Source organism: Phyllostomus discolor, chromosome 10 (assembly GCF_004126475.2).
Source record: "Phyllostomus discolor isolate MPI-MPIP mPhyDis1 chromosome 10, mPhyDis1.pri.v3, whole genome shotgun sequence".
In the NCBI taxonomy this organism is placed as follows: Eukaryota; Metazoa; Chordata; class Mammalia; order Chiroptera; family Phyllostomidae; genus Phyllostomus; species Phyllostomus discolor.
The window spans coordinates 75598205-75616420 of NC_040912.2; the positions used below are offsets into that span (position 1 = coordinate 75598205).

Consider the following 18216-nt stretch of genomic DNA (forward strand, 5'->3'; position numbering starts at 1 on the left):
TTTTTAAAGATTTTATTTATTTATTTTTAGAGAGGGGAGGGAGGGAGGGAGAGAGAGAAAGAGAGGGAGGGAGGGAGGGAAACATCAATATGCGGTTGCTGGGGGTTATGGCCTGCAACCCAGGAATGTACCCTGGCTGGGAATCGAACCTGGGACACTTGAAAATACCCTTTTACCCTACCAAACAGAAGTCTTAAATTGTGTGGGAGGAGTAGCAAATCACGTCACCCAGAGGCAAGGCTTAAGACCCATTGCTGTTGCAGTAAGGGTAAAAGACAAAACCTCTTTCCCTGCAGGAAAGGGCATAAAACAGTCTTGAGCCAATGGTGCTATCTATACGAGGGCCACCAGAGGTCTACCACTGAGGAAATAGCAAAAAACTTTCATTCTGCGCAAGACCTGCGAGATGCAAGGCAGAGCATGAATGCCACAGGCGAGAGCAGGATCAAGGAGAAAGTCCCACCAATGAGAACAGGTCACTGCGACTGCTCAAGACTTCGGTAGACCAGGGCAACAGAACTTTGGCTACAAGAGGCACTTAAACATATCTTTTTAAAAATAAAAATAAAAAATAAAGTGTATATTAAATTATTAAATATGAAGCAAGACGACAAGATACCATCATCCCCTAAGTCTGTAACACATTTTTGTTTTCACAAGTGAGAAGCCCAGCCTTTTACTAGGCAGCTCAGATACTTAATGGATTGGGAGTCAGCTGTAAGAACAGAATCCAAAATGTTTACAGAGAGAAAGGGCAACAGAGAAAAAGCAAATCAGTTCTTTACAGATAAAGAAAACAAAGGCCCTGAGAGGATGAGACATTTTTCATTCAGAATCCTCATTTGTGGGACTTCACTTGCCTCAAACAAATGAAGACTTGGTTTGGTTTGGTTTTAAATATGTATTTTGTTTTAGCAATGAGAAGGTCATTATTTTCCTAGTTAAAAGCTGAAGATTTAAACATTTCAGAAAAATTTTAGGGTCAGGGAAAGGAACCTTAAAACCTCCAAAAAATGAGTCTTTTCTGGAATGAGCTTACTTTAAAATATTACCAGTATTTTTGAAAAAGGAAAAAACAGCACTTAACCCTAGGCAACTAAATCAAATATAAAACCTATACTTTCTAATGTTCATTATACTAGCATCTACTTTTTTAAATTTTTAATAAATTAAAATATAGATGGCAGGTATATGAATTCACTAGGACAATTCTAAGAGGAACTGGTCTTAGGAAAAAAATCCTAAATTGCTCCTTGTGCAAACGTATCAAGTAAAACCAAAGTGAAAGAAGAGCTGTCTTCTCATTTCAAGCATCCCTATTGGTCTCGATGCTACCTCACCCACTGGTCAAATGTGTCTCTCTTTTCAAATATTTATCTTTTGAAATAAGAATAAAAGGTGAGAGTGACATCTAAAGAAATCGGGCAAACTTGAATATCACAAGTAAACTGTCAGAAGTCACCTGGGATGATACTGCCAGCACTATATATTAAGGGGATATAATTGATTAGTTTAAATTCCAGGAGGGTTTAACAATTGTTGGCATCCCAAAACAAGTGATCTTGTTCTGGTCACTGAATCATAAAGAAAATGCAACCAAATCCTGATACCCCAGGCACTATAGTATAGCACTCACTCTTCTTCCCTCTGCTAAGCTGCAGAAACAAGGAAGAGAAGGTAGGAAAAGGGTTTCTTTAGGAGAGAATAAAGCACTTACACTTCATAGGACTTTCTAGCCACAGATGCCAGGTGCTACCCACTGAAATCCAGGCTTGGACTAAGCTCCACATTTCTGAAAGGACCATTTCAACCGAAGCCTGGGGCTCAGAGTCAGCAGGAGGAAGCTGCAGCTCCCACTAACAGCACATTTCAAAGAGGCTGCAACAAGAGAACATTTTCCATTTAAGTATCTAATTCCAATCTTCCGTTTCACAAAGCAGTAGCAGAACAGGCCTTTACATCAATTTTTTCAAAAGATATTTCCATGACTATGTGATGAATATGAAGCAGGCTATGGCCCAGTAATTCTTTCACTGACATATTCTAAGTCTTTTATCATACCTCACAGCAAATCCTAAAAGTTGTTGCCCCCTTCTTCCTTTAATGGTGCACTGTTGCTCCAAGACTCACTTTTATACCAACAGTTCTAAAACTGCCCAATCAACCAAAATCATTAGGCAGGCCCTCAACAAAGCAAGAGAACTCCCAGATAGGAGCCCCTAACGATTCATTAGCTGCCAAGAATTAGAAGTGGATTAGGGCTGCTAGTTAATCTTACTTACACAAAAACTCCTCAAATTAAGCAGAATTACTTAAAATACTTCACTAAGGACAGAAGTGCTCTGGCAAACAGAAAATGAGGTTTTAAAAATAGAAATATTTCAGTAATCTTTGAAAAGTAAGCTAAAAGTGCCAGGTTACTATACTTTTTCAAGCATTTCAATGAGTAAATAATATGTTTATTAGGTAAAGACTTTCAAAGATTTATAGTACATTGGTGGGGAGAGGGAACTAAGTCAGAGCACAAAGTGAAAAGAACTCCTAAAAAAAAAAAAAAAAAGAAAGAAACTATCAGGAGCACCACTCTCCTGGCTCTCTCTCGTTACTTCTACCCCAAGTCCTTCTTTGTTTTCCTGTGCCCAGCTTTAATAACTATACTCGCAAAATCAGACTGGACTGGTATAGCTCAATTGGTTGGGTGTCATCCCGCAAAGCAAAGGGTCTCCAGTCTCCAGTTCAATTCCCAGTCGAGGCACATGGCTGGGTTGCGGGTTCGGTCCCTAGACAGGCATGTATGACAGACAGCCAATCCATGCTTCTCATTTGCATTGATCTTTCTCCCTCTCTTCCCTTCTCTCTAAAACTGTCAATAAAACAACACATTTTAGACATATGCCCTGTAATAATGTGGTACACTGAAAATCAAAATTTCCCAAAGCAAAAAATATATTTATCATTTTCATGATACAGGTAAAGAAAGAACAAGTCTAATTTACCTAAAATAGAGAAATGATTATTTTAAGTCGGTCAACTATCTTAAGTTTTTGCATCTAATCCTTTATGAGAATTTTACAATTTGCTGTATCTGTCACAAGTTACTCTCTCATGGTTTTCTTAGACAGCAGGAAAAGAAAGGGGCTTGAAGAAATATTAAGAAAAAAGTTATGGCACTGAAAAGATAACCATCACTACCTAAAAACTGTATCTTTCAAAATAACTTATTTTGCAAGATGGCCTGAAATACAAAAACCATGATGAAATGAAGTTTAGCTAATATCTTCGCCACAGCAGCGATGAGCAAACAACTCCCATCTCCAAAAGCAGAGTGTAAGCAAAAATAATCATAAAGCCAAGAGCAGGCTCCAAGACCCACAGAATATCTTTGTGTATACATAAATAATTTGCTTTTCTAGAAGCAAAAAACCCCCCCCAAAACCAAAGAACTCATTTACAGAGACAAGTTCAGCCAATTTACATTTTCATAGCCATCTCCACAATTAAAAAATTAAAAGGGATATATTATTTCCCATATAACATAGAAGAAATTCCTGGCTTAAAATAATTCTTTAAAATACCATAAGCTACTGAAATTCCAGGAGAAACACTCAAACACTTTTCAAGTCTGGAAGACCAGAGCGCCCATATACATTGTTCTATCTTGGCTCAAAGGAAGGAAATCACCATCGAATAACAGCACGGCACACTGTGCCCTCCTCCGGGTCAGATGAAATCCCAGTGTTTCCAGGACAAGCATTTTCAATCCTATGCCATAATGACCTTTGTCAAGTGAATTCTGGCTCAATCTGTACCTGTCAGTCACACATAATATGGTACTGACAAATCTTGCCAAAATTTTTTCATGACAAGTATAAAGAATCTGTATCCAAACTTACCTTTGTATGAAAATATTAACCTCATGAATGGCCCTGAAAAAAAGATAAATAAATTTGTGTCCATAAAATTAATGTGGGCTGGGAATGACTGAAGCATGCATTCCTTGGTAATAGCTTCACTATGAGCCATATACTAGGTAGCCCTGCCTTAAAAGTAGAAAATGCCAAGCTTGCAACCATTTCATTTAAAGCAAAAAAGTAGCCCACGTGAAGGCTTCCTGAAAGCCAAAAATATACAAAATGTATTTTCTTTAATCACTGGTCTCTATTGTTACCTGAGTAAGTTTTATATATATACCAAAGGAATGAGAATATTAAGACCTATTCAGCAAATGTTAACACCATGCTGAAGATTCAAGTTTTCTTTCTTCTTAAAAAATTTTATATATTTTTTTAAGATTTTATATTTAGAGAGAAGGGAAGAGAGGGAGAGAAATATTAATGTGAAGGAGAAACATCAATCAGCTGCCTCCCACACACCCTCAACAGCCCCCAACCAGGGGACCTGGCCCACAAACCCAGGCATGCACCTCAACTGGGAACTGAACCAGCAACCTTTTGGTTTGTGGGAAGATGCCCAAACCACTGAGCAACACCAGTCTGGGCTCAAGTTTTTCAATCTTATAGAAATGTGAGATGTCTAGCTTAATGTATTGTAAAAATTGCATTCAAGTGTTAGAAAACTCTGAATGCTTATGTATAAACATGTATATTTTAAAGTGTAGCTTCAGGTATGTACTCTGGGATTGTTTTCGGGCTATCTGTTTAATGGCATTACATTATGCCTGAGACAGAAAACAAGGAAACAATGAACACAAAAACTGAAAAGAATTGTGCTATGGGCTTGGAAAAAAATGAAGTAAAAAACACAATGTAAACTTTGTTAGAATATTTTTTACCAAAAGAAAAAAATACGTTTCATAATAATATTTTTATTTTAGGAACTCTACCAGAAAGAAGAAAATTAAGTCAGTACTTTGGTATGCAGAGGGCATACCAAACATTACAAAATTATCCCCTTTAGCAGGACTGTGAACGTTTTTTAAAACTGATTTTAGAGAGAGAGAGAGAGGGAGAGAGAAACATCAATTTGTCTACTTATTTATGCATTCACTGGTTGATTCTTGTACGTGCCCTGACTAGGAATCGAACCCACAACATTGGTGTTATTGGGATGAAACTCTCATCAACTGAGCTACCAGGCCAGGTAGGACTGTGAACTTCTAATCAAGAAATGGAACTTCTCTCTGGGGCTTCACATACATAGCACTAAAAGAGTCTGTGGTAGTATTTTCAGTACCAGGTACAAACTAGGGAAATACAGTACAGGAGAGGTAATCGGCAATATCAACTTCCTATGAGTTAAATTTGTTTTTAAGTCCAAAAGAGCTTAAAATCCTATAAAATCTGGAAAAGTATGGCTGTTTCTCAGAAAAACAAAACAAAAAACAACCTATAGAAATATCATATGATCCAGCACTGCTCCTTCTGGATATACCCTCAAAAGAACTGAAAGCAGGGAGTCCAGCATATATTTATGAATCCATGTTCACAGCAGCATTATTCAACACAGCCTAAACGGGGAAGCAACCCAAGTGTTCATGAACAGATGAAGTAGAAACAAAATGTGGTACATACATTACTATTCAGCCTTAAAAAGGGATAAAATTCTAACACATGATACACCATGGATGAACCCTGCGGATATTATGCTGAGTGAAATAAGCCAGTCACAAAAGAACAAATAATGTATGATTCCACTTAAATGAAGTACTCAGTCAAATTCCTACAGACAGAAAGGGAATGGTGGTTGCTAGGGGTTGTGGGTGGGGAGAAATGGGGAGTCCACTGTGTTTAAAGTGCACAGAGTTTCAGTTTTACAAGATGAGAGAAGCCCTGGAGATGGATGGTGATGGTTGCACAACAATGTGAATGTACCTAAAGACACTGAGCTATACACTCAAAATGCTTAAAAATAATGAAGTTTATGATGTACTTTACTGCAATTTTTAAAAAGAAGGAATTCTCACACATACTACAATGCAGATGAACTTTGAAAACATTATGCTAAGTGAAGTGAGTCAGATACAAACAGATAAAATGGTATATTACTGATTCTACTGATCTATGGTACCTGGAGTAGTCAAATTCATAGAAACAAAAAGTGAAACGGTAACTGCCAGGAGCTAAAGTGAGGAGGGAATGAAGCTATTGTTTAATAGGTAGAGTTTTAGTCAGGGAAGATAAAGTTCTTGAGATGGATGGTGGTGATGGTTACGCAACAATATGAATGTCCTTAGTGCCACTGAATGAACTATAGACATAAAACTGGTTGAAATGGTAAAGTTTGTTATGAGCACTGTACCACAATAAAAAAATTCATACAACAGATCTTCCATTTCCCTAATAAACATCAGTGCAATTAATAGGAGAGGATGCTAAAGAAATATCTGGTAAGTTTTGGAAGAAAACTGTTATAATTGCAAAAAGTAGCAGTGCTCTGATAATCGTATATCCTGAATCAAACCATCAACTCTGGCCCGAGGCCTGGAAAGACAAGAATAAAGCAATCCAAATATGGATGAACACCACCAGATAACACACTACCATGCCAACAGAAATACCACCACAAATTCTTGTTGTTGTTTTTAATGACTGTTTTCCCTTTCACAGGTCTTTAAAAAAATATTTTTACTTTTATTAATTAGAGAGGGAGAGGGAGACACTGATTTGTTGTTCCACGTATTTATGCATTCACTGGTTGTTTCCTGTATGTGCCCTGACTGGGATCTAACCCGAAACCTTGGTGCATTGGGATGACGTTCCAACCAACTGAGCTACTGAGCGAGGGCTACAAATTATTCACAGGCTCCAATACAACAAAAACATGAAAGGTTTCCATTTGCACTGACCAAGACCTGATTTTAACTTTTAATTTTAATTAATTTAAATTTAAATAGCCACAATATCCATCTGGGTACCATGTTAGATGATACAGCCAGACTGGTAAATCCTTGGGAAAAGGTCTTTGGTTTTTATCCTTTACTGGTTATGTACTCCTACTTGCTAACAATGCAAGGCATACAGTACAGCTAACCCTTGAACATGGGTTTGAACTGCACAGGTTCACTTATGCGCAGATTTTTTTCAATAAATATGGTAAATGTATTTTCTCCTCCTTATGATTTTCTTAATACATTTTCTTCTCCAGTTTACTTACTTACTTAATTAATTTAGTTGGTTAGTTGGTTAGAGAGAGTGAAAGGAGAGAGAAATACTGATTTGTTATTTCACTTATTCATGCATTCATTAGTTGATTCTTGTATATTCCCTGACCCGGGATCAAACCGGCAGCCTTGGTATACTGAACCAATGCTCCAACTGAGCTACTGGCCAGCTTACTTTCCTGTAAGATCACAACACATTAGACGTATAACAAACAAAATATGTGCTAATTGACCGTTTATGTTGTTGGTGAGGCTTCTGATCAACAGTAGGCTATTAGTGGTTAAGTTTTGGGGGAATCAAGTTTATACACAGATTTTCAACTGTCCCCAACACCTGCATTGTTCAAGAGTCAACCGTATTCCTATGTTCAATGAACTGAGCCACAGAAGTTGTTCAGAAACATTTTCTCTTTTCTAGAAGGCTTTCCTTTCAAAAACATGTTATCTTTTAATGGTCACCTGACTGGAGGATGACAGCATAAGAATAAAAAAATGCCCAGATTTTCAAATCGATCAAATCAATGACTGCAATGGCTAGAGAAAAAAATCAAAGACTAAATGCTATAGAACTAGTTTTCAAGAATTTTGGTGGGAAAAAAGTTTAGAGTAATGAATGTACAATAGCTTCTTTAGAAAATGGCTGTTTTACATAAATATTAGTGAAAGGGAAAAGATGCTGATTCACAGTATAAACAATATTCCATATTCAAATTATACCTCTATCACATCTATTGTCACTAGGTCATTAAAACTATATTAAATGACACCCTGGCTGGCACGGCTCAGTTATTTGGGCATTGTCCTGCAAAGCTAAAGGTCACTGATTCAATTGCCAGTCATGACACATGTCTGGGTTGTGGGCCTGATTTCCCAAGTCTGGGCACATGCTAGAGGCAACCAATGGATTTTTCTCTCTCACACTGATGTTTCTCTCCCTTTCTTCCTCCCTTCCCCTCTCGAAAATTAAATTAAATTAAATTAAAATTGAAAAGAAACTATATTAAATGACTCTAGGATTAGTAAAGTGCAGGGTGAAGGGAAGAAAGGATAATAGTTTTTCAAAATGTGTATCCTTCAAAGTGGTTTTGAAACAGACCAGGCAAAATCTGTTCCTTACCAATTTCAAATTAAAAATTAAAACACTAAAAAAAAAAAAAGAAAGAAAAAGAAAAGAAAAGAAAAGAAAGAAACCCACTATTCTTCTTACTACACTATAACAGAATTCTAGTTAAAAATGTCACTTAGTACCCCTGGCTGGCATACCTCAGTGGATAAGTGCGGGCTGTGAACCAAAGCATTGCAGGTTCGATTCCCAGTCAGGGCACATGCCTGGGTTGCAGGCCACGGCCCCCAGCAACCACACATTGATGTTTCTCTCTCTCTCTCTTTCTCCCTCCCTTCCCTCTCTAAAAAATAAATAAATAAAATCTTTAAAAAAAAAGTCACTTAGTGACAACATCAAGAAAGCCTTACTGAGTCAAAAAATTCCTCTCCTTTTCTATACCCAGGTCTTTCACAGTATAAAAAGAGGGCAATATAAACTTATTTCATAAAGGTTGTTTAAAAAAAAAAAGGATGGAAAGACTCAAAACATCAACACAGGAGGCTGCATAACAGTACTTTCAATTCGCCAGGGATACGGTAGAAAGTAGCAGCAAAAATAAATGAAATCATAAAAACAAATTTGAGTTATCCAACTGTCCCTTTGGAAGTGCCTATAAGCTGCTATTCACTCAACAAATGGGGTGGGCAAAAGTAGGTTTACAGTTATAGTATGTGAAACAGTTTATTCTTCTACTACAACCATAAGCTGCATGTCTTTGTCCAGACGAACAACTATAATCCTACTTTTGCCCACCCCAATCTTGATCCTTTGTTTCTTTCTTTTTACATTTTATTTGTTTATTTTTAGAGAGAGGGGAAGAGAGGGAGAGAGGGAGAGAAACATCAATGTCTAATTACCTCTCACACACCCTGTACTGGGGGCCTAGCTCACAACCCAGGCATGTGCGATGACTGGGAATCAAACCAGCAACCCTTTGGTTCGCAAGCTGGCATTTGATCCACTGAGCCACACCAGCCAAGGCAGTTTGTCTCTTTCTTAGTAATCGTGGTTTATTCCTTCAATTATGGCTGTCAGATTATATAAACAAATAAAAGGATACTACAATCTACTAGGGCAGACAAAACAAGCACATTTTCAAAAAAGTAAAAAGAAAATGCAATTAAATAAAGTCCTCTAGGTGTTCAGCATGAGCAGAAATAACTTATTTGAACAGAATCAGTTAAGACTTCAAGGAGAAAGTGGAATTTAGCCTGGGTTTTGAAAAGATGGGCTAGTTTCTTCATTTGAAGAAAGCATTGGGAAAGAATAATAGTAAAAGCACAGAGGTAAGAAAGAATCAAAGAAATCACAATAATGGGCAAGGGGGCATTGCCCCCTAATTTGCTTATTATGGGAGGTAATACAGCTGTGTGAATGCTGGAGGGAAGGACCTTGTAATGTAAGAGGGAGTCTGAAGATGCCAGTGAGACACAGGATAACCAAAAAAAGATCAAGGTTCCTGAGAATTCAGAAAATGAGATGCAGAGCACCTGTATCAGACAGGACAAAAAGGGAGAAGCAGTTGAATATACCCGTGCTGAAGTTTTACCAAATCAGAGGTGAAGGGTTGCTGGTATATTTAAGAAAGTGACTAGCAATGATAGCACCTGGACTCCAAAGTGGATAAAGACAAAATTGAATAAAGAAAAAGCAGGGGCTCTGTCAATGGAACAAGGTTTTGATGAAATTCAATAACTAATGCAGAGACTTCTGTTTAATATGACTGAACTGATTGAACACATTGGTTTGCCCTCAGATCCCTTTCAAAAATCCACTAAAATCAGAATAAAAAGATTTTTTAAAAAGTGGGTTAGGGAGGTTGGGGAAACCCACAAGAACAAAGAGAATAGAATCATGACAGATACTGATTGACACAAGTGTGGAAAGGAGCTAATGCACGAGTGTTAACTGTCTTGGCTGGTCTGAGAAAGCTGAAATAAGTCTAGGTGCTAGGTGAGGGGAATGAGAGCGCCACCAAGGGCAACACATCGCTTTGTTTGTGAAAACCCAGTTAGGCTCAGAAATCAGAAGTACTAGGTACAACAGGTGTACAGGTAGACCAGAAAACAAAGGAGTAAGTGGATCCAGAATCTGTACAAGCAGTTAGATTCCCAGATTTTCTTCCTGACTCTGAGAAGCCAGGCTACTCCTCACCCACCATTACAGAAGACTCAAGGTTTCCTTTGGGAACACTGAAGTAGTGGGACTGTGGACTCTTGTACAATAGACTCACATAAAGGACAGAACCATCATACTGAAAACAGGAGATAATTTAAAGCCTGCATGCTTAATGGTGAAATCCATCCCCTGGGTCATTATCCCACCTGCCACCAACAGCCTTGTTTACAATCCCCAGGCAGAAGACCAGAAGACTTCTCTCAGTGTAGAAGTGGCCCAAAAGAAAGACAAGGAGAGAAGGGGTTAGATCCCCTTCTCAGCTGCCCATTAAATGAGGGACTAATCCAAGAAAAGATCATGGGACCAATAATTCAGTGCATCCAACACAAGAAAGTGAAGGGGATACCCCAGGATAGTGTTAAATAGAGATCCCAGGACAAAAATTAAGCAATACACCTGGAGAACAATCAGGCCAGATTTGAACAAGGGGATGGAAGCTCTCAAAAGTTTCCTTCCACAAAAAATAAAAAAAAATTAAAAAGGAACCAGTTACTAGGTTGAACATACTAAGATGATACTTACACTTACTGAAAAAGTTTGGGATGAATTACTATAGATATATATAGAAAAGGAACCAAATGGGGGGGGGGGTAATGTTTACCATGAGAAAAAAAAGTTGCACAAAATGGGAAATATTACCATGGTACATATGCTGCATGGTTAACCATGTGTATTAATTTAACCAGTGAAGAAGTGATATAATTATGTTGGAGAGACTGGATGAGAGGAAGTATAGGGAGCCTAAGTCCTCATCTTTCATAGGAGGAAGTCTATACATAACGGCTCTTTTTCATCCTAGGCAGTTTTCTTGTAAAATTTCCATTTTATAACTTTTTTAAAAAGTCTTAAAGTTGAGTTTTGAATCCCAGTTAAAAAAAAAACTTTAATTTTATCAAAATTAAAACTGCATGAGATTCTTGAGCTAACGAAATGAAAGAAGAGTGGGTCATGATCAGAGCAGAATGTCTGAGCTGGTGATTTGGGGAGCTGGTGACTTTTCAATAATGACAAGATCCAGGGTCTAACTGTGTGATCAGGTTGCTGCCAAAAAAGTAAGGAACTGAGGCCAAAGCATCAGCTGACTTGTCAGTCCAGGTGCAGAAGCTGTCTAAAGGTGATGATGTGTGGCCGTGCTTGATGTTTTCCAGGTCCACTTTTCCACCCTCCCTACCGCGTTTTCTGCCCCAGTATGTAAATCTGTATGGACTTTATCAACAGGTTCCCATGTCCCCTAGCTTCTGGCTGGGTGTGTCCAATAGGGAATCCTAGGGGGAGGTTAGGAGAATAAGATCAAGACACTTATTCCTCCAGCTTCCCTCCTGCAAAGTCACCTCATGCTGGCTATGTCCCTTCAACTGAAAACTACTACTTAAGGCAGCCAACTCCATACTCTTCTTGAGAGTTCCAGTAACCACTCTCTTCCCTACCCCTTCCAGCCCATGGATGTTAACAATTTGGCTACAGGTTACAACTACCTCTTTAGGTACCACATCTTTATAAATAGTACCTTTATAAAAGAAACCCTCCTCAAACTATCCTATTTCAAGTGTGCCAACTGTCCTGTTGGGACCCCATTAATGAGTTGGTGAGGATGAGGATGATGACATAAGGTTGTCACACAGAGCAGAGTAAAGTAATATGAGAAAAGTGACTACCATTTAAATAACAATTGCAGCCCTGGCCAGTGTGGCTCAGTTGGTTGGGCACCATCTAGAAAACCAAAAGGTCAATAGATCAGGGCACATGCCTGGGTTGCAGGCTTTGGTACCCAGTGGGGACACATGCAAGAGGCAACTGATGTATGTTTCAATGTTTCTCTCTCACATTGGTGTTTCTCTCCCTCTTCCTCCCTCTCTTTCCCTCTGTCTAGAATCAATAAAAGAGACTAAATAAATAAATAACAACGAATGTATTTTGAGCTCCATGTCCCAAGAACTTTTCTTAGCTCTTTGCAGGTATTAATTCATTTACTCACGACAAGCACCCTATGTGACAAGCAGAGATTTTGTCTGGTTCATTCCCACATGCCAACGCCTAGCACAGTCTCAAGTACAGGGTAAGCACCCAAACACTGATTTAGAATACACACAACAATAAGCAAGTTTAGTAGGGAAGGGCTGACTTTTGGTATGGTGTAGCATTTCTCCTATTTACTTTGAAAACTATAAATCAGGAACCTCACTCCCCAGATCACAAAATTAACACTAAATAAGACCATATGTGAATGATTTTTCTTGTGCAGCCTACAGTGAGTCCTATTCTTTTATTTTCCCATGAGGTTATCCAGGACTCGAGTTCCCAACTGCTTTTTTTTTTAAGTGTAATATTAAAAGTTGCAAGTTTTTAAATATTATGCACTTGCAGCCTATGCTGATTTAAAACAGCAGAGCACCTTTAAGCATCAGTTATTGTGTAGGGTTTTTTTAAAGAGCAGGGGGCAATTTTTTTTATAAAATGCAAAAATAAGAATGGTAAAGCCAGCAAGATCAAGTACACACACTCACACAAAAATAAAGCACAGCAAAGGTATGAAGATTAGAGAAGGAAACATAAGACAGTGAATCAATAAAAGAATGCAGAAATACAATAGGTATAAAAGTTTGTGATTAAACCCCTCACTGGATGCTCACAGTTACATGGAATAATCAAGGAAGCTGTGATACCCACATCCTAAAAACAACCGGTAAGACAAGGATAGAGAACCAATATGCAGCAAAATAACAACTCCAAAGATTTTTTTGAAATCAGGATTGATGTTCTTTATCTTAAGATTATCTTACACTCCAAAACACTGGCAAATTTTACCTGTAAAAGAATCCAGACACCTGAGAAGTTTCGAGAATAAAGAACTCAAACTAGAGTGAAACATCAGCAATTAGAGTGAGGTGTAAGGCTACCACTGGGAAGGAATTGCCAGGCGCAACACTTGGACACCGAAGGGAGACAGATAAAGACATCCTTAAGTGGAAGATGGAGAATGACTGGGGCTAGATTTGGTTGAAGGAAGACAAAACGAAAAAGCCGTGCCTAAGAAGCAAGTAGCAAGAGTAAAACTTAAAGAGGACTACATCATGCCATAGTAAAGTGTAGGACCTACCAATCAGAATCTACGGGGTGGGGAAAGGGCCAGTTCGCGACCAGCCAGCTGCGACTTTTTTCCAAAAAGCCGCGTAGCTAGCTGTAGCTTCTCAGCCCCACCCCGCGGGAAGCAGCTCCTCCCGGAGGAGGACCTCACGAGGCCAACCACTGGGTTCAGGCTCCTGCTCCAGCTCAGTTCCCACCCCGCCCTTTCCCCCGCGGGGCCGAACGGCCTCTCTGGGCCCCTTACCGAACGCTGCAGCTCTCCGAGCCAAAACGAGGCGCGCTCCTTTCCGCTGGGATCTGGGTCGTGGTAAAGCGCCTGCACTGCCTGGTACACGAGCTGTAATGTTGGCTTTGCCCCTTCCATGGTAGGGGCGGTGGTGGCGGCAGTGACGACTCTGGCTCTTCTCCGAGGCTTCTCCGGTTGCTCCGCTTTCGTGCTTCCTTACTGTGTTGTCCTCGGCCGCTCCCCGACTGGCGCCATCTCCTCTTTGGCCGTTACCAGAGCAGAGGGGTCCCCGGTGGAAGCTGCCCCCTCGGAAACAGGGGTTAGATCGTACTCAGGTTCCTGGCCCTTTTCCCGATCTTCCCAGTAGACTTCAGACTTCTGAGTCCGGACGCCAGTTCTCGCCTCCCCACCCCGCTGACTGGTCCCCAGAAGTGTGTCCCAGCACCAGACAAACCACGTTTGTCTCAGTAACGTATCTAAACCGCGTTAACCCGGACCGGAAACGGCACCACGGCTACCTTTAGCACACTTCCGCCTGGTGCAGTGCAAACGGCCTCCTTCCTGGCACGCCTTTTCGTGTCTACCCGCCCTCTCCCGGAAGTGGCCCTGCCGGGCGTGGAGCCGGAGATAAGTGCTCCCAGGTGATTGTCTCGGTTCCTTGCGTCCGACTGGATCCTTAGAACTCACTTATATCCCATACCTGAGCCGCTCTGCTCCTCTTGACAATGGATCCGAAGTGTTTCCTCTGCATTCTGATTTTTCCATCCCTCTCCAGAGAATTCTTCCTGACCCTAGTGGCCAAAACACGTCAATTCAACCATCCAACGCGTGCCCCACTGTACTGGAAATCCAATGACTTAAAAAAGAGGTTTTCTGTGTTGACTGTAGTGGAGGAGACAGGTAATCAAATAACTGTTGTACAAACCTGAAGTATGTGTCACGTTGAAATAAATTCAAAATGCCTAGAATCCCTGTTCAGCCCCCTTTCCACTAAGTTCTGATACCCAAAAGGGTATTTCTGTTGCTCAAGACACGCTGAACTCCAGAGTATTTGCATACATCTTTAAGGTCGTTCCCACATTGAAAATTGTATTTTTGTGTGTGCCTTTCGGAATCAAAAATACATGGTCTAACAGTTCTGAATAGCAGTATGTTAAAGGATTTCCCAACATTGTTGTTATTCCTTGGCAATAACAAATGCTACTATTTAATGTGTTTACAATGTGCAAAGCACTTTAGTTACAAGATCTCAATTATCCCTACTATGCCAATTAAATCGCCATGTTAAGGAATAAAACGTGGGTAATGTAATTTGCCCAAGGTTACACAGTTTTTAAATGAAAATAAGCATTTGACTCCAAATCAGTTTCACTCCAAAGCCTATTATATAGTACAGTCCCTATCATTCTGTTATTTAGTTTGTTTCTGAATTGTTATTCTCAAGGGATTTTCACTGCCAACATCACAAGGAAAACAGTGTTACTGCACATAGTGGATACAATTCCAAAAAGAAAAGAAACTTGATATTTTGGTTACCCGATTCACCTATTCATTAAAAAGAGATTTAGTAAGACCACTCAGATCTTTGCTCTCATAGAGTTTACAGTCTAATTGCAAAGAAAGACAAGCAATTCAATACAGTTAAGAAGTTCTATGAATATCCACAAAAGATGATGTTGAACACACTTTGTACCAAAAAAAAAAAAATCCTAGGAGATAAGTGTAAGAGCTAAAACTATAAAACTCTGGGAAGATCCCTGACAGGTGTAACTTAGTTGGTTGAGCATCATCCCACAAAGCGAAAGGTTGCCAGTTGAATTCCCTTTCAGGATACAGGTCTGGGTTGCCATTCAGACCTAGGTGAGGCATGTAAGAGAAGCAACTGATCATTATTTTTCTACCTGTCTTTCTTCCTCCCCTCTCTCTAAATATTAAGTAAATAAAAATCTTAAAAAATAAAACTCTTGGAAGAAAACAGGAATATATGACCATCATGACCTTGGATTAGGCAATGGTTTTCTTAGATATGACACTAAGAGCACAACAATAAAAGAAAAAAATAGATATATTGGACTTCATCAAAATGAAAAACTTGTCCTGGCTGGTTTGGCTCAGTGGACTGAGCACCAGCCTGTGAACCCAAAAGTCACCTGTTCTGCCCCCAATCAGAGCGCATGCCTAGGTTGTAAGCCAGGTCCTCAGTGAAGGGTGTGAGAGAGGCAACCAATCGATGTATCTCTGGCACATCAGTGTTTCTCTCCCTCTTTCTCTCTCCCTTCCTGTCTCTCTAAAAAGAAAGAAAGAATCTTTAAAACCAAAATTAAAAACTCTTGTGTCAAAGACCACTTAATAAAATGAAATGACAACACACAAAATGAGAGAAAATATTTGCAAATCATATATCTGGTAAGGCATTAGCATCCAGAATATGTAAAAAAAACTTTTACAATTCAACAGTGAAAATATAATTCAATTTTTAAAAATTTTTAAAAAGATTTTATTTATTTATTTTTAGAGAGGGAAGGGAGGGAGATAGAGAGAGAGAAACATCAATGTGCGGTTGCTGGGGGTTATGGCCTGCAACCCAGGCATGTACCCTAACTGGGAATCAAACCTGAGACACTTTGGTTCACAGCCCGCGCTCAATCCACTGAGCTATGCCAGCCAGGGCTTAATTCAATTTTTAAAATAGGCAAAGGGTTTGAACAGATATTTCTCTAAAGAACATATACAAATATACATGAAAAGATGCTCAGCATTTTTAGTCATCAGGGAAATGCAAATCAATCCATAATGAGATGCTATTTCACACTCACTAGTATGGCTAACATAGGAAAGACAGTGTTGGCAAGAATGTGGAAAAATTGAAACCCTCACACATTGCTCGTAGGATTGCAAATTGGTCCGGCCGCTTTAGCAAACAGGCTGGCAATCCCTCAGAGTTTAAGCAGAGTTGCCATATGGCCCAGCAGTTCCACTCCTAGGTATATACCTGCTAGAAATGAAAACCTAACTTCATAGAAACACTTCTACCTGATTGTTTATAGCAGCATTATTTGTAATACCCAATAAGTGAAAACATCCTCCAAGTCCATCAACTGGTGAAAAGATAACAAAACGTGGTATATCCATGTGATGGAATGTTAAGTATTAAAGGAAAGAAGTACTGATTGATGCTACAATGTGGATAAACCTTGAAAACATTATGCTAAGTCAGCAGTTTCCATCCTTTCTTTTATCTCATGGCACACACAAATAAATTACTAAAATTCCATGGCACACCAAAAAATATATATTTTTGCTGATCTGACAAAAGCTATGTATAATTTTGATTCATTCAGACTGGGCAGCTATTGTTGTGTTGGCTGTTGTCTTTTTTGTTTGTTTGTTTATTTGTTTGGCAATCTAAGGTGAAGGAAGACAGTTCTGCTGACTAAATAGTCGGGTATTGCATGTTTTATAAATTCTTATGTCACACCAGTTGAACATCACTGTGCTAAGTACAAGCAGCCAGAAAAAATGAAATATCCAGAACAGGCAAATCTCTGGAGACAGGAAGTCAATGAGTGGCCGCCAGGGGGTGGGGAAGAGGAACAAGATGAAGCGTTCTGGAATTGGATAATGGTGATGATTGCACAGCTTTCTGAAAATACTAAAAACCATTTAACATGTGCTTTAAAAAGATGAATTTTATGGCATGTGGGTTATATTTCAATAAAAGTTCTATGATCAGAATTATTTAAAATACCACATAGATATTTGGTCAAAAGTTACAAAACACAAACAAAAATAACAATAAAAAATACATAGTGTCTCACTCATCTTTGTATCTTTAAGCCATTGTCTAATCTAGTGTGTGTGCATAGTAAATGTTTTAAATTACTTGCCTCTTAGCTCTTTAGTCTTAACAAAATCACTCTAACTGCAACATCAAGTGACTTAGGCAGGGGGCAGGTGACAAGAACAGAGATAAACTTGTAATAATCCTGGCGAGGAGGTAGGGTGGCCTAGAGGAAGCCATTGGCAGTGCAGATGGAGATAGAGTTACTTACAATGAATTTCAGAAGAATTTTGATATAGTGATTGTTTGAGTTGCAGGGTATGCAGAGAGGGAAGAGAAACCAGGCTTCTGAGTATGGAACCCAGGAGAAGAAACAGCTTTGACAGCAGCGGGTAGAGGTATGGGGCGGGGGGGGAAGATGAGGAGTTTAATCTCAAACATGGTGAGCACTGAGGCACTCACAAGACAGCCAAGGCCAGCAGACTGTACCCTGTGTGAGACTGAAGCCAAGGACCAGACTGAACACACAGTTTGAGAGCCCTCGGTGTATATATAGGTGGTGGGTGAGGACAAGGAGGTGGTTGAGATGAGCCAGGGAGAAGAGGGACCAAGGCAGGTCCCTACAGATGACCATTATTTAAAGGACTGGCAGAGGAAGCAGAGACTAGGAATAAGTAGCCAGAGGGGAAGGTGGAGAACCAGGAGAACACGCTGGACAGATC

General features: G+C 39.5%; 1 protein-coding gene across 2 annotated transcripts in view; it reads right to left on the reverse strand.

Annotated features, from left to right (window-relative positions):
* The window catches only part of TNPO3 (transportin 3), a 92737-nt gene extending 78435 nt beyond the window's left edge, over positions 1–14302 (reverse strand). Inside the window, exons 1-2 of one of the 2 annotated variants that reach the window (XM_036010893.1) lie at positions 13732–14236; positions 1718–1878 (exon numbers count right to left, since the gene is read on the reverse strand). Coding sequence is in view for 1 of the 2 variants with exons in the window: in XM_028525292.2 (XP_028381093.1) it covers positions 13732–13851 (120 nt within the window). In the remaining variant the exon portion in view is untranslated. Of the gene's footprint in view, positions 1–1717; positions 1879–13731 lie in introns of both variants that reach the window. The other variant, XM_028525292.2, reaches the window with a different exon arrangement.
* Positions 14303–18216: the final 3914 nt, after the last annotated feature.